Here is a 13,333-nt window from a genome sequence, read left to right as displayed (position 1 = left end):
ATCTTTAAAGGATGACAAAATGTGGGGCGGAATTTACGACACTTAGAGTCATCATCTTAAGAGTTAAGAGTCTGAATTAGCTTTACAAATTTGGATTTTCATGATGTCTTGCCCATTTTTTAAAAAAGATTTATTTATTTATTTATCAGAGAGAGAGAGAGAGGCAGAGACACAGGAGGAGGGAGAAGCAGGCTCCATGCCAGGAGCCTGACGTGGGACTTGATCCCGGGACTCCAGGATTGCATCCTGGGCCAAAGGCAGGCACTAAACCGCTGAGCCACCCAGGGATCCCTCTGTCTTGCCCATTTTTGGTACTGCAGCTACTCAGCACCAGTGTGTATCAAATGTTGAATTTTCCTTATCCAGGGGTGTCACGTCTCACACCCAGTGAAGTTCTGGAGGCAAAAATCACGTGTAGTCATAATGACCCTTGAAAGTGTTTACGGACCCAGCCCTATGGACAGTAACTCTCCTGCTTCTCTTTGCACTTCAGCTGAGGCCTTCCTTTGCTTAAGGTCAAGATCTAGTTCGCGTGGGGGAATCCTTTAACCAGGTAAATTAAAAGATTTCCCCTTCAGTCCCTATGAGTGAGCGTATCATTTGATTCCCCTGTATGAAGTAAAATATGTAAAGCAATTTTATTTTATTTTATTTTATTTTATTTATTTATTTATTTTTTTGTAAAGCAATTTTAAAGAGATCATATCAAACACAGAGGAAACAATTCTGATAGAGGCTATTTTCCATAAGGTGTTAATCAATGCCAAATTATAGTAAAACATGCAAATAGCTAAATGTGGTCACTGGTTAAAAGAGTAAAAAGAATTGCATGAATATTCATATTGGACATTAACCTCAGATTTTCAATCACAAATTAATAAATTACACACAATAGTTGGTATACTCCAGTGGCTAGCTAGTTAAGTTTCAGACTGGCTCAAGAAAAAAAAAAAAAACAAAAACCCATGGATGAAGAGGCAGGATTCTGTGGCCTAAAACTCCCTGATGTGGGACTGAAAACACATAACAGAATTTTTATTTTATTTTATTTTATTTTATTTATTATTTTTAATTTTTTTTCACATAACGGAATTTATAAGACTGTTTAAAGACTGTGAATTTAGTCTTTCTGGTCCTAATACTTCCATATATGATGATCCTTTATTCTCATTTAGTATTTATTTTACAGTATGTTAGAGGTATTTCTAGGTAAATGGGCTTTATGAAAAGAAATTAAAAAAAAAACCCTCATAACTGACTTTATTTGGCTCACATATGTGATCTGAATTCACTTTATTTTGCTCACAAATGTGATCTGCTTTTGTTTGGGAAACACTGAAATCATTTCCTATAACTCAGGTCTGCTCCAGGTAGATTTAGCAGGAACTCCTATTACTATTTACTAAATGCAATGCCACAATCGCAGCCAGTGAGCTGGGTGCCCATGAGAATACACCACAACTGCAAGGCAGGCTTGCTTTAGTAGGTCTAGCTGAGCACAGAGAATCTCAGCGTTGATGGGGCAGAGGCTCCACCTTGGAGGTATCACATCAAGAGTCCATTATAAGGTGGATGCTCTGTAGTAAGTAAAAATGCTCGGGCAAAAGTTCTATCACAGTCTATACACCAGCACATATTTCAGGCTGAATTGGATAAAAACGATAAGAAGTTATTAAAGGGCCAATATGGATCTTTTATTTGGCAAAATATTGGTAGAACTAAGCATTTAACTTTAGAAAATACAATACGACTTGGCCCCTTGAACTTTCTCCATGCACTTGGATAACGAGGCACTCCAAAGTCTTCTGGAGATGTTTCTAGCTTTTTCCTTCCTCAAGTGGTAAATTAATGACTCTAAGCACTATGGCTTGATTGATGCTAAAGACATTTGAGCCCAAGTGTTTAAGATGTAAGATTTTAGCCACTGCCATTTAGCTTCTTCCAACCCTAACTCCAGTGAAACTGCTCCTCTGAGGTCCTGTCATTGACCCTCCAGGCCAAGGGCAAGTCCTGTTCTTTCAGGCTCCTCTGCGTTCTTCTGACTGTCATGACCAGGACTAGAGCTTAAGTCCTATCATATTGTTACGACTGCTTACATGTTTTCCTCCTCTGCTCCTTGCGGGTTAAGGACTATTTCATTCATTTAGGTACACCCTGGAAAATGGTGATGTAATTAATAGTTATTCACTATAGACCATATTCTAGGCCCTAGGCTAACACACATGAAGCAGATTTTCTAACTTCATCCTCACCCTGCCAAGGGAATATTTTATTATCCCCAGTTTGGAGATGCAGAAACTAAGGCTTGGAGAGGTCAGGTAACTTGTTTAAGATTATCCAGCTACTTAGTGACAAAGCAAGGATTTGAATCCAAGCAGTCTGCACTGAAATCTACACTCTCAAGCATATCTGCTTTAAGTTCAGTGTGTCAATGAATAAACAGTCGCTTGCTTGACTGATGTGCTTTACTGGTTCCCAGTGGATTGTGTATTTATTGGGTTAAGACAGTGTTAAGGAAACAGGTTCTGATTTTTGAAGCTACTTCTATTGAAAGCAGCAATATATTTTAAATTATTTTTTAGAAAAATGACTTAGTATATATAAACATCAATGAAATTATCCAGAATCCAATGAATTCCCAGTTGATGGTAGATTTATCTTCTGATAACTTTTAAATCTATATAATCTAGGATTACTGGAAAATGTTCACAATAATTCCAATAAAGAGAAAAAAGTTTTCTACTATTAAAAATTATATATACATATGTGTATGTATATATATATATATGTAAATATATATATGTATTTTGTTTTGTTTTTAAAAGTAGGCTCCATGTCCAGCATGGAGCCCAATGTGGGGCTCAAACTCATGACCCTGAGAAGCAAGACCTGAGTGGAGATCAGAGTTGGACACTCAGCCGACTGAGCCACCCAGGTGGCCCTCATAAATATATTTTTAAAAATTGATCTGAGTGTTTCACCAAAGGCAAAAAACAAGCCAAACAAAAAGCAACAGTGATGAAACAAGCTTGGGCCACATATATCTACCCTGGAAGACACAACTTACTATATCCAACTAAATAGGAAAAAACAATGACTGCAAAAAATTCACGGCTGCCTTGTCTGAGTACTGGCAGAGCATGGAGTTGTAAAAGAAAGAAGGAAATACTGTATTTAAATTTGAAATTTGGTTTTGGGTTTTGGGCTCCTGCTTTGGCTTCTGTGTAAATTAGGCTTGAATTGTATTTAATGTGCTAATTTAAAATGAGTCAAATAGTCCTGCCTCAAAGTAGAAACATTTTGGCCACTCTCTTTTTATAAACACTATTTCTTCAAGTGTATTTGTTCATGCATATGTACACTTCAGTTATTTAACAAACATTTATATTTGTCCTTATAAGGTACTTAGCTAGGACTGCTAAAGTTTAAAAAAGAACCAACATTTATTGAGTGTTTAAAATGTACCAGGAACTGCTCTAAGGGCTTCACATAGACTACCTCATTTAACTCTTCCAGTAGGCCAGTTCTAGAAGGTCAGCATTACTACTGTTCCCAATTTAAGGAGGGAAAACTGAGGTGAGGGGTTACCCAGCCGAGCTTCTTGCCCAGGCAGCCTGATTTCAGAGTCTGTGCCTTTTACCATGTACTTTTCTTTTAGAAACTTCCAAGTAAATGGAGTAAACTACCTTAGTCCAACCTTTCAGTTTTCCTCACATATCGATCATCCTGTGACTGGTTACTGAGTGTGGGTCGTGTTCAGGAACAGAGCTAGAAGGGGTACCCGAGTGTGGCACTCAGTGGGTAAGGACAACTACGGACCTGGCTGTGTACTTAAGCCCTTTATGCCACAGTGTCCTCATCTACGAGGACAGGAATGACACCTCTAAGAGTAGGGATGAAAGAGAAAAATTATTTTAGCGCAGGGTGGCACACAGATACTACAATTATCATATAGCCCCTGCCCTGGGAGAAACTGGCATTCCTTGCTGGAAGGAGGGGAAATCTTCTAAAAAATTATGGACCAGAATAGAAAGTTCTATGAGAGTGAATTATGTTGGGAGCACCTGGGTGGCTCAGTTGAGCACCCAACTCCTGGTCTTGGCTCAGGTCGTGATCTCGGGGTCCTGCGATCGAGCCCTACGTTAGGCTCCTTGCTCAGTGGGGAGTCTACTCAAGATTCTTTCTCCCTCTCTCTCTGCCCCTCCCCCAGTCTTGTACATGCACCTGTGTGCACTCACTCTCTGATAAATAAATCTTAAAAAAATTATGTCAGAGCCCGGGTGGTGGGAGTATTGAGACAGGTAACGAGGAGAGAATGAGGAAATGGAGTTAAGCTGAAGAGAGGGTTCTAATTAAAGCTGAGCCCTAGTCCTAAAGTTTCAAATGTTTATTTTGTGTATTTTGTCACTTGCAGACTAAATCACATTTATTGAGTACCTGTTATGTGCCAGGCACTGTAGGAGGACAGTCTCACATATTCTCTACCATTTAGCATTTACAACACTGAGGGACAGTGCAGGTGGTTTTGAGGAGATCACGGTGTTTTTCCACATCTGAGTAGGGGTAACCATTATCGCTCAGATGACAGGGGTCTCCCTGAATGGCCCTGCGTGGGGCCTATCTGTATTGGGGTGACACTAAAAGTCATGGTGCAAAACAGAGGACTTCATACACTGTGAATTAGAAAAAGTTAATGGGAATTTTTACACCTACCACAGCAATGAAAGTATAGGTTTTACATGTCTTTTTCTCATTGCTTCTAGCTCTTTCTCCTCCCCTCCAAACATCTAAGGACCATTTTGCGATACTAAATGTACTTGTGCTTCCCATCTGGACCTAAGGGCCTGCTTCTGCCCTTGTGTTCCCTACCTCAGTACTGAGGACCGAACCTGGTTTTTTAAGAGAGAAATGTGGGGGTTGCTTTCTACTGAGCCACCAAGTCCTCTGTGTGGGTACTTCCTAAATGCCTCCTTTCTCCTTCTGCAGGCTCACTGCTCAAGTAGACTGTGACGTTCTTCTTCCTGGTCTCTTTGTCTCTACTCTCTTCTCTCCAACTTTCATTATCCATAAGGCAGTTCCACTTTTAAGACATAGGTATGATTATTCCTCTATTTGAGAGTTACAATGGCTCCCTAGTGCCCACAAGATGATGGTCAAGGGCATCAGCATGGCATATTAGGGCTCTTACTACTTGGCCCCATTCTACCTTTACATCATCATCCACTACCAGAGCCAGCCAGATAGCTGTTCAGGCAGCATTGGACCACTTGCCCAACCCTGCAACTTTGGACCTGATCCTCCCAATGCTGGGTACTTCCCAGGGCCCATCTTCAAATACAGAAATACAGAATTCTCATCCATTTATATATATCCAATTATATTACATTCTCTCAGATCCATTTTAGAGAACAATTTCTACAAGATTATTATATATTTTCTGTTTTCTCCTCTGGACTTCCACCAAATTTTAAGAGGACTATGGCTAAGAAATAATAAAGAATAGAAGAGTACCTAAATTTGGATGCCTTTGAACTGCTGGTTCCATCAGGTAAGGGAGTCAATCCACACATTCTTACCCCAACCCCTGCCCTGCCAGGGACCCTGAAAGCTGGTCTCATTATTTCCAACGAACACTATCTGTGGACAAAATTGCCTCATCTAACAATGGGATTCATTGCACAGACCTCTAGGTGCAGTTGTTTCTGTTGAACAGATGAATCAAACGGCCTATCAGCTGGATAATGTAAAGATAATTATCTCCATATACTTTCTGCTTTTAGAAGCATGTTATTCCTCAAAGATAATCAGCACCTAACTGAGTTTTCATGGACAATTGTGAATGTGCTGTGTTAAATTTAACAGCTCTTGTTAGCAAAAGTAATCATGAATAAAAAGAAATTTATTTTTATTTGGCATATGAACAAAATTAAAATGGTGATATTGGTAAAGATAAGAAAAATTCTATTATTAATGTACATAAGGCCTTTATCAGATCTTCCTCAATTTATTTCTGAAGTATATTTGGAGCTTAAAAATAAAGAAAGGAGAAAGTTCAGTTATCAGCATTAGAGCGACCCATTTAGGAGATGATTTACACAATGGAAATGATTGCTCCTCATATATTAATGTCCATCAGAAATGAACTCTTAGAAAATTCAAGAAAAACATAAAAGTGTTCATGAAAACTGCTTAAGATGGAATGTACTTTGTGTTGTGGAATAATTCACCTCTGTTTCCAAATAGGTGATTGACTTGGGTTTTGAAACCAGGGCCTTAGTTCCAATAAGCATATGATATAATCAAATCAGCTGATTGGCCTGGGGTGGAACATTACATCATTAATGATTTTTTTAAAGTTAAGTTTTGAGTCTAGAAGGACTGCTTAATTTTAGCATGCGTTCAAAGATAAAAAACCAAAACAATAAAAACCTTTCATGTTGAGGGTTGGATAAAAGTTCAAATGACTTTCTAGTCTAAAAAAGTCACCTCTCTTTATTAAAGACCCAATGTGGATACAAGCTAGCAAACTGCCTTTCTGCAATCTGAAAGGAGACACTCTTTTTTTTTAAATAGCAATTATTTTTTATTTAAAGTTTAAAAGGTAGGGCCAAACTCCAATCCCATATAGGCCCGTGGGTGTTCTCAGCAGGATTCTCATCCTATGCAAACTGATAATAATAGATCACTCACTCTTGTTTATTTTAAGAACTCTCCCAACCAGACGGGGTTCACGTTAATGTACTTAGATAAAGATATTGTAAACAGAGTATGCAGTTGCAAAAATAGCACATTCTTAAGGACTTCAGTTTATGGTCATACAGCTATAAGATGGCAAGTCGGATGGATCTCTTAGATGTCATCCAACATCCAGGACTGCAACAACTTTCTAGCTATGATATTGAAATAGAAAAACCTTTGCAGAGCATTAACCTATCATTATAAAGAGTAAATGGCATGCACTGCAACCTAATTAGCAGTGTGGCTTGCATCTATAAAATAGAATTAGCACTACTGCTCTTTTTTTATTATTAGTTTGTGTTTCTAGAAAGGTGTGACCTTATCTGTAAGGTTCTGTTCATTTATGCCCATTTACAAAGGATTTAATTATGTTCTTTTAGCTCTCTACGCTGAGGAAATTGAAAACGGCCACTTCAGAATTAAAACTGTTAAAGAAATTAGTGAGCAGATTATTTACTCCATCACCCTTCTTCGTGCAGGGATAAAGAATGGAAACACGTTCAAATAAATGAGGTTGAAGATTTTTGGAAGAGAACATTCTAGGTAAGGAAATTATTAATAGTCTTCCTTTCCTCTTTCCCATGGGTCTTTTGCAGTTTCTCTAGTTTTCTTGGGCAGAACCAGTTAAGGGGAATGTGTATTAATACTATAAGATTCCTGAAAATTCCATCACCTTAGTGTGAGCAGCCAGAGAACATGGACTTACATCTGAGGCAGGCGACTCTAGGACGATGCCGAATCCCAGCACACGGCTCTCCCCAGAAGAGGGGTGCTCGGCCGTTGGGGGGCCAGGCTGCTCGGAGGCCCCTGCTGTCTTCTTCTCAGTTTCAAATGCGCCAGACTTTTGCTTCACAGTTAGAGGTTCAATGGTCTTTGGGGGCACTTTTTTCTTTTTATTTCTCTTGCGTGAGACAGCAGTTCGCTGGGAGCATATAAGGGAAATCGGGGGTTGTTGTCTGTTTTGGGTTCCAACTGTGAAGAGTGAACAAAAATAGGGTACAGGCACCTGAGTCTAACTTAGGAGAAACCATCGTCCGTCTATCTACGTGTTCTACTAACTGAGACCGAAGCACGGTTCAGTCAAAGAAGCAGACCAGAGTCAATCTCTTGTGGGACCTGCAGATCATCAAATGACGTCTTTGAAGCACTTTAGAGTTCTACACACAAGAAAAGCACTGTCCTCGATGCTGCTAAATAATTACACTCACTGCTGCTGCTGGGTTCTGTGGAAGGCATTCTGAGCTGTAGGAAAACATCTGAGTGTGATTTTATAAGTCGCAGGACATTTTTATATAAATGGGAACTCAGAATTTAAGTTCAGGTGTAGATGTCCAAGCTTTCTGGTAAGCCAAACTTAGGAATATCCTTGTTTGGATATTCCAAACATGGAATATCCATGATGATGGATGATGATCCATGATTCTAATCATCCTTGGAGGGTAAGTTGATCAGCTGCTAGCAATCTACAGGCACTAATATTGACTAAGAGTGAGCAATGATGATCATTTATTAAAGAATGAGTCTGGCATGACTCGTACGTTATGTAGGCAAAGCCGGCTAGTCCTTTATCAGGGCCAGTTCCTCCTTCCTTACAAACCACGTTATCCACACACAACCATCTCCACAGAACTACACTACTGGGTTCTGACCAGGCTGCCCTCCATACCTTGGTTTTAGGTAGTGGAAAAATAGGAATGATAGTTCTTCGCAAGTCAGGAAGACCCGTAAAATCCAGAAACAGGTGGAATTCCAAAGATGAAAAGCACTGAACAAACACCAAGTACTAGTATTAAATATATACTTAAGGAAGCCAAAGATGGTAAGTATAGTTTTCACAGATGTACTCTGGCAAGTCATGTTTGTTAACCATTTAGAAATATTCTGATGGAAAGTGTAATAGAAAAACACGGCATCATTATTTAAATCTTCATGTAGCAATATGGCTTACTAAAAATGATCATGGGATATGCCTGCTTTTTTACAGAAATAAGCCAAATGAAAACTAAAGATCTTTAAATGCACATAAATATGGATCATTTCCCATCAGTTTGCAAATAAAGGATATTTATACTTTGAGCTTGGTATTTGCATCTTTAGACTGGCGAGAAATTTACAAGTAAGTATTAGAAACCGAACTACTTGGGGTGCCTGGCTGGCTATGTTGGAGGAGGAGCATGCAACTTTTGATCTTGGCATTGCACCCATGTTGGGTGCAGAGATTACTTAAAAAAATAAAAAAGGAAACAAACCACTTGTACTGCATAGGAGCACTGAAAAGGTTTTTAACCACTTGTGTAGTTATTAGTTGAGTTCACTGGTGCTTGACCTTGGCTGCATGTTAGAATCACCCGGGAGCTTAAAAAAAAAAAAAAAAAAAAAAGTCCATGCCTCAGCCTTACCCCAGACTAACTGAATTGGAATTTGCAGGGGTGGCGTCCGGGGAACTGAGACTTTTTTTTTCTTTTTAAAGCTCAAGTGATTCCAGTGTGCAAGCTCAAGTGGAGAACTTTCCTCTGTTCTCTGGATTTTTACCCTAGGTTAGGTCTCCATGCCCAAAGTCAAATGGACAAGGAAAGCAATTATCAATGGTCTAGGACTCATGCCTCTCCAAGCCTTGCTATTCTAAATTAAAGGGAGAATGCATTTGGTTTAAAGAACACAGGCACTTTCAGAGTTTTTCTCCTGAGTTTGCAAGTCTAGACACAGCCATAGTCTCTGGCACCCAGATCTTATCGCTTCATTGTATTCCTTGTCTTCTCCCTAAGTAGAGGCGAAACTTTCTAAATATAAATCTACAGGTGTTATAGACAATAAGCCTTAAGTAAATCTACCCACACAATACAGATTCTTAAGTTTAAGGAAATTAAAGAAGAGTAATTTCTTCAGTTTATCCTTTCTGCTATCCTACCAGCTCTGGAATCATTTACTGCCCTAATCTGCAAAAGGTTCAGAAAAGAAAACACGGTGACAAAGTGGCATTTACTTAATAGATTCCAAAAGGGCTTCAGTCAAGGATTTAAATGGTTGCAATTTGTAGTTTGCCATTTCGGTAGTAAGGAGCTTAAGTAACAAAATAAATCATTACCATTTCATATGCATATTTTCTTAAGTGCTAACAAATTCTTCCTCTGAGAAAAGAACCAGTAAGTCATGAAGTAACCTTTCTTTCTCTGCTCCTTATTTAAGAGACAGTAACTTTTTCTAGGTCAATAAGAACATGGATTGTTGTTGTAGAACAAGATGAGTTAAACGCTTACTGGCCTGACCAAAATGCTTATCCTTTCCTTGGGCTTAGACCAAATTCAGCACATACAATTGGATGTTGCTTTTCAGAGGTTCTTTGGCTCACCTCACTTTCATGTGCTCTTGGGTGATGGGGGTGTCTAAGTAGTAAGCTTTTTTATATCAAGCCACATCACTAAATATTACAATTTTATCAGAATTCACTAAATGGCACCAAGTACGATTTCTGAATGATGACCTTCCCAAATCTCTCTACAGCGCAAGGGTGGGGATGCTGACCGTCTATGACCGGGCTGTTTCTTACTCCAGGAGGAGGCTTCTCTCACCGGAGGAGGCTTTAATGAAATGCTTTCTTATTTTCTATACCTTGGGACCAAAAAGTTGCATTTCCCCTGCACTGGTGGAGATTAGGAACCACAGTCATTATCGTGGTGACCCAGACGTCTATGAACCGCTCCTGGCCTTAGAACAACACTAATGAAGTAGTTTCTGCCTGCCTCATGCTTTACAAGTTCAATTATGTTTACTAACTCCTGCTATTTTGAAAAGCAGCCTGTGAGTTAGATATTAATGCTCCAGCTACAGATGAGACATCTGAGAGCAGAGAAGTCACACTACCTCATGAGGAGAACAGGGACTCTGACCCCAACCTGCAGACTCACTGCTTGTCCACCCCACGACTTGACTGACATGAGCAAGAACAGAAGAGGTGTCGTGCAACTAAAGGGGACAAGACACGAGGCGTCTTCAAGCTTCTAGATCCTGAATATGAGGGAGACAAGCCCCAAGCAGGGCCTCAGAGGCAACACCTCTGTACCATGCTCTTGTACTCATGGTACACCTCATGTACCTATGCTCTTGAATGTCTTCACCAGGCCTGTCCATGTTCCCAAGAGGGCCTCCCGGCACCTCTATGACACTGCATGGCTTCCCCACTGTCACGCTGCACCCCAGAATGGACAGGGACGGATAGGCATTAGAAATCAGGGGACTGTACCCCCCACCTGGTCTCGGTACCTGCTTGAATTTGCATTAATTTCCGCATGGTCCTGAGTTCCTGGAGGATGGCCTGCAACGTTGACTGGCAGTTGCAAGTACAACAGTTTGATCCAACTGACGAATTCACCGTGGGAAGGTCTCCTAAGCATCAAAGAAAAGAATGGCACACTCCAAACGTCAACAAAATTACAAAGAGGAAAAAGAAAAAAAAAAAAGGAAGGTATCTTGACAGCCTTTTTCTTTTTCTTTTTTTTTAGATTTTATTTATTAATGAGACACCCACAGAAAGAGAGAGGCAGAGACACAGGCAGAGGGAGAAGCAGGCTCCATGCAGGGAGCCCGATGTGGGACTCGATCCCAGGCCTCCAGGTTTGCGCTGGGCTGAAGGCGGCACTAAACTGCTGAGCCACCTGGGCCACCCTCTTGACAGCCTTTTGAAACATGTGCAGTTATTATGCAACAGGGCCTAAGGAAAAGGTGCCCAATAACTGTTACCACCTGAATGTCAGGAGCTGACTTGGGCTAAGCATCCAGGCTTCTGCACAGCCCGGTGCACAGCAGCTCACCCACCATGCGCCACCACGGCAGGCCTCCCCAGTGTCACACCAGTGCATCTCAGATGACGGCGCCATACAAATCCACTAGAGACATGTGCTATGTTGCACAAAAACACGAGCTCTGAGAACAGTCTTATAGAAAAACCTGGTAGCTGCATATTATAAAGTTTCACATTGAAAATCAAATGTGTCTGGATGCCTGGGTGGTTCAGTGGTTGAGTGTCTACCTTTGGCTCAGGTCGTGATCCCAGGGCCTGGGATCGAGTCCAGCTTTGGGCTCCCTGCAGGGAGCCTGCTTCTCCGTCTCTCCCTGCCTCTCTCTTTGTGTCTCTCATGAATAAATAAATAAACTCTTTTAAAAAAATCAAATGTGTCTATTAAAAATTACTTTTTCTAGTATTAGGCATGTTTCTCCAAATTAAGAAGTGTCAACACATTAAAACATTTAGATCACTCTCTGGGGGCGGTATGTCTGTGGGGCAGGGAAGAACTGGGGGAGCAGGGAGTATATATGGGAGGAGATACTCGAACCTGTCACTTGGTGTTGGTGTCCTGGCTTTTCTTCAACTTTGTAAAGGAGATCCTCATATAGCTTTCTTCCATTCCCACAGCTTACCTTTCCCTCACTTTAATCTCTTTATCTCTGTTTAAATTCAGTATCTTTTCCTTAATAAAACTATCCTACTAAAGTAAACACAGATTGTCCCCTTGTCCTTGGAATACTGTGGAACATTTGGAAGATCGCTCTTTCTGCAGCCTTCCCTCCAGCATCTGTGTCCAGCCTGGCAACTGTGAACTGGATTGCGCTGCTGTCACTTGGCATTTCTCACAGATCCAAGGGGAAATGCAAGTTCTAAGGCATTCGCCCAATTCTGTCTTTTATTATAGATTAAATGTAATTTTAATTTCACAGTATGCATTATTTGTGGATACTGTAAAAAAAAAATTCACCACGCAAAATCACGAATGCTTCGAGTGGTGTATTTATCTACATTCAAAGTTGTAGCAAACTGATATAATGAATTTCTACCAAAAATATGCAAATAATAAGTGCAAAAATCTGTTTTCAAACCAATATGGGGGAATTTATGTTTCTAACTTTTAACATTAATAACATTTCCCAAGTAAATCCACCATCCTTGTTGTTACTGGAAAACAGAATGCTGTTTGCCCAAAACTTCTTGATGTGGGGTGAACTAACTTCATACACATCTAAGGGTGTCCTATTTCTCTTGCCATTTCTTCCACGGCAGGTGAATTAGGAGGGCCTATATAGAATATTCCTAGTTACTATTCTGAGTACTGTCTTTATCATTTTTAGAGGACAAAACCAACCCTTTCAGCTTGTTATAAATCATTTTCTAATGTTAAGGAGAACTTTTTTTATTTTTATGGGGAGTCTTTAAAGAGCCACCTCCCCCTAATCTGGAAGCGTGCCAGCACGTGAATGTGATCCTGGCTTATGCAATATTGAGAGAAACGGAAGACTCCTGTACATCTCTTGGGGTCCCTCCTGTCTCATCAGCAGCATCTCAGGATGGTTTTTCATGCCTCTGAATTGGTTCCTGCAAATTGTGTTAAAAAAAAAAAATCTAAACAGTTCTCTACTTCTTGAAGGAATAATGAATGGGAAAAGAAAATCCTTAACTTTCAAGGAAACCGAAAATGCAGTCTTACTTTCTCTTGTTCTCTTCCTGAAAAATATAGATCTGCACATCCATATACAATTTATGGAGCAACATCCAATGTTACTGGATGGTAAGTTAACACATCCAGAAAAAAATTATCATTTTTTT

At 40.1% G+C, this 13,333-nt stretch overlaps 1 protein-coding gene across 14 annotated transcripts in view; it reads right to left on the bottom strand.

Annotated features, from left to right (window-relative positions):
- Positions 1 to 13,333, bottom strand: part of BEND7 (BEN domain containing 7) — an 81,227-nt gene that overhangs the window by 40,060 nt on the left and 27,834 nt on the right. For all 14 annotated transcript variants that reach the window (XM_077897175.1, XM_077897176.1, XM_077897169.1 and 11 more), the window contains 2 exons: positions 10,999 to 11,121; positions 7,445 to 7,710 (listed from right to left, as the gene is read on the bottom strand). In XM_077897175.1, coding sequence (XP_077753301.1) covers positions 7,445 to 7,710; positions 10,999 to 11,121 — 389 coding nt within the window. The remainder of the gene's footprint in view (positions 1 to 7,444; positions 7,711 to 10,998; positions 11,122 to 13,333) is intronic.

The sequence above is a fragment of the Canis aureus genome, chromosome 5 (genome assembly GCF_053574225.1).
Source record: "Canis aureus isolate CA01 chromosome 5, VMU_Caureus_v.1.0, whole genome shotgun sequence".
In the NCBI taxonomy this organism is placed as follows: Eukaryota; Metazoa; Chordata; class Mammalia; order Carnivora; family Canidae; genus Canis; species Canis aureus.
Note: the sequence above shows the minus strand (reverse complement) of the source record. Positions and strands in the feature narration are given on the sequence as shown.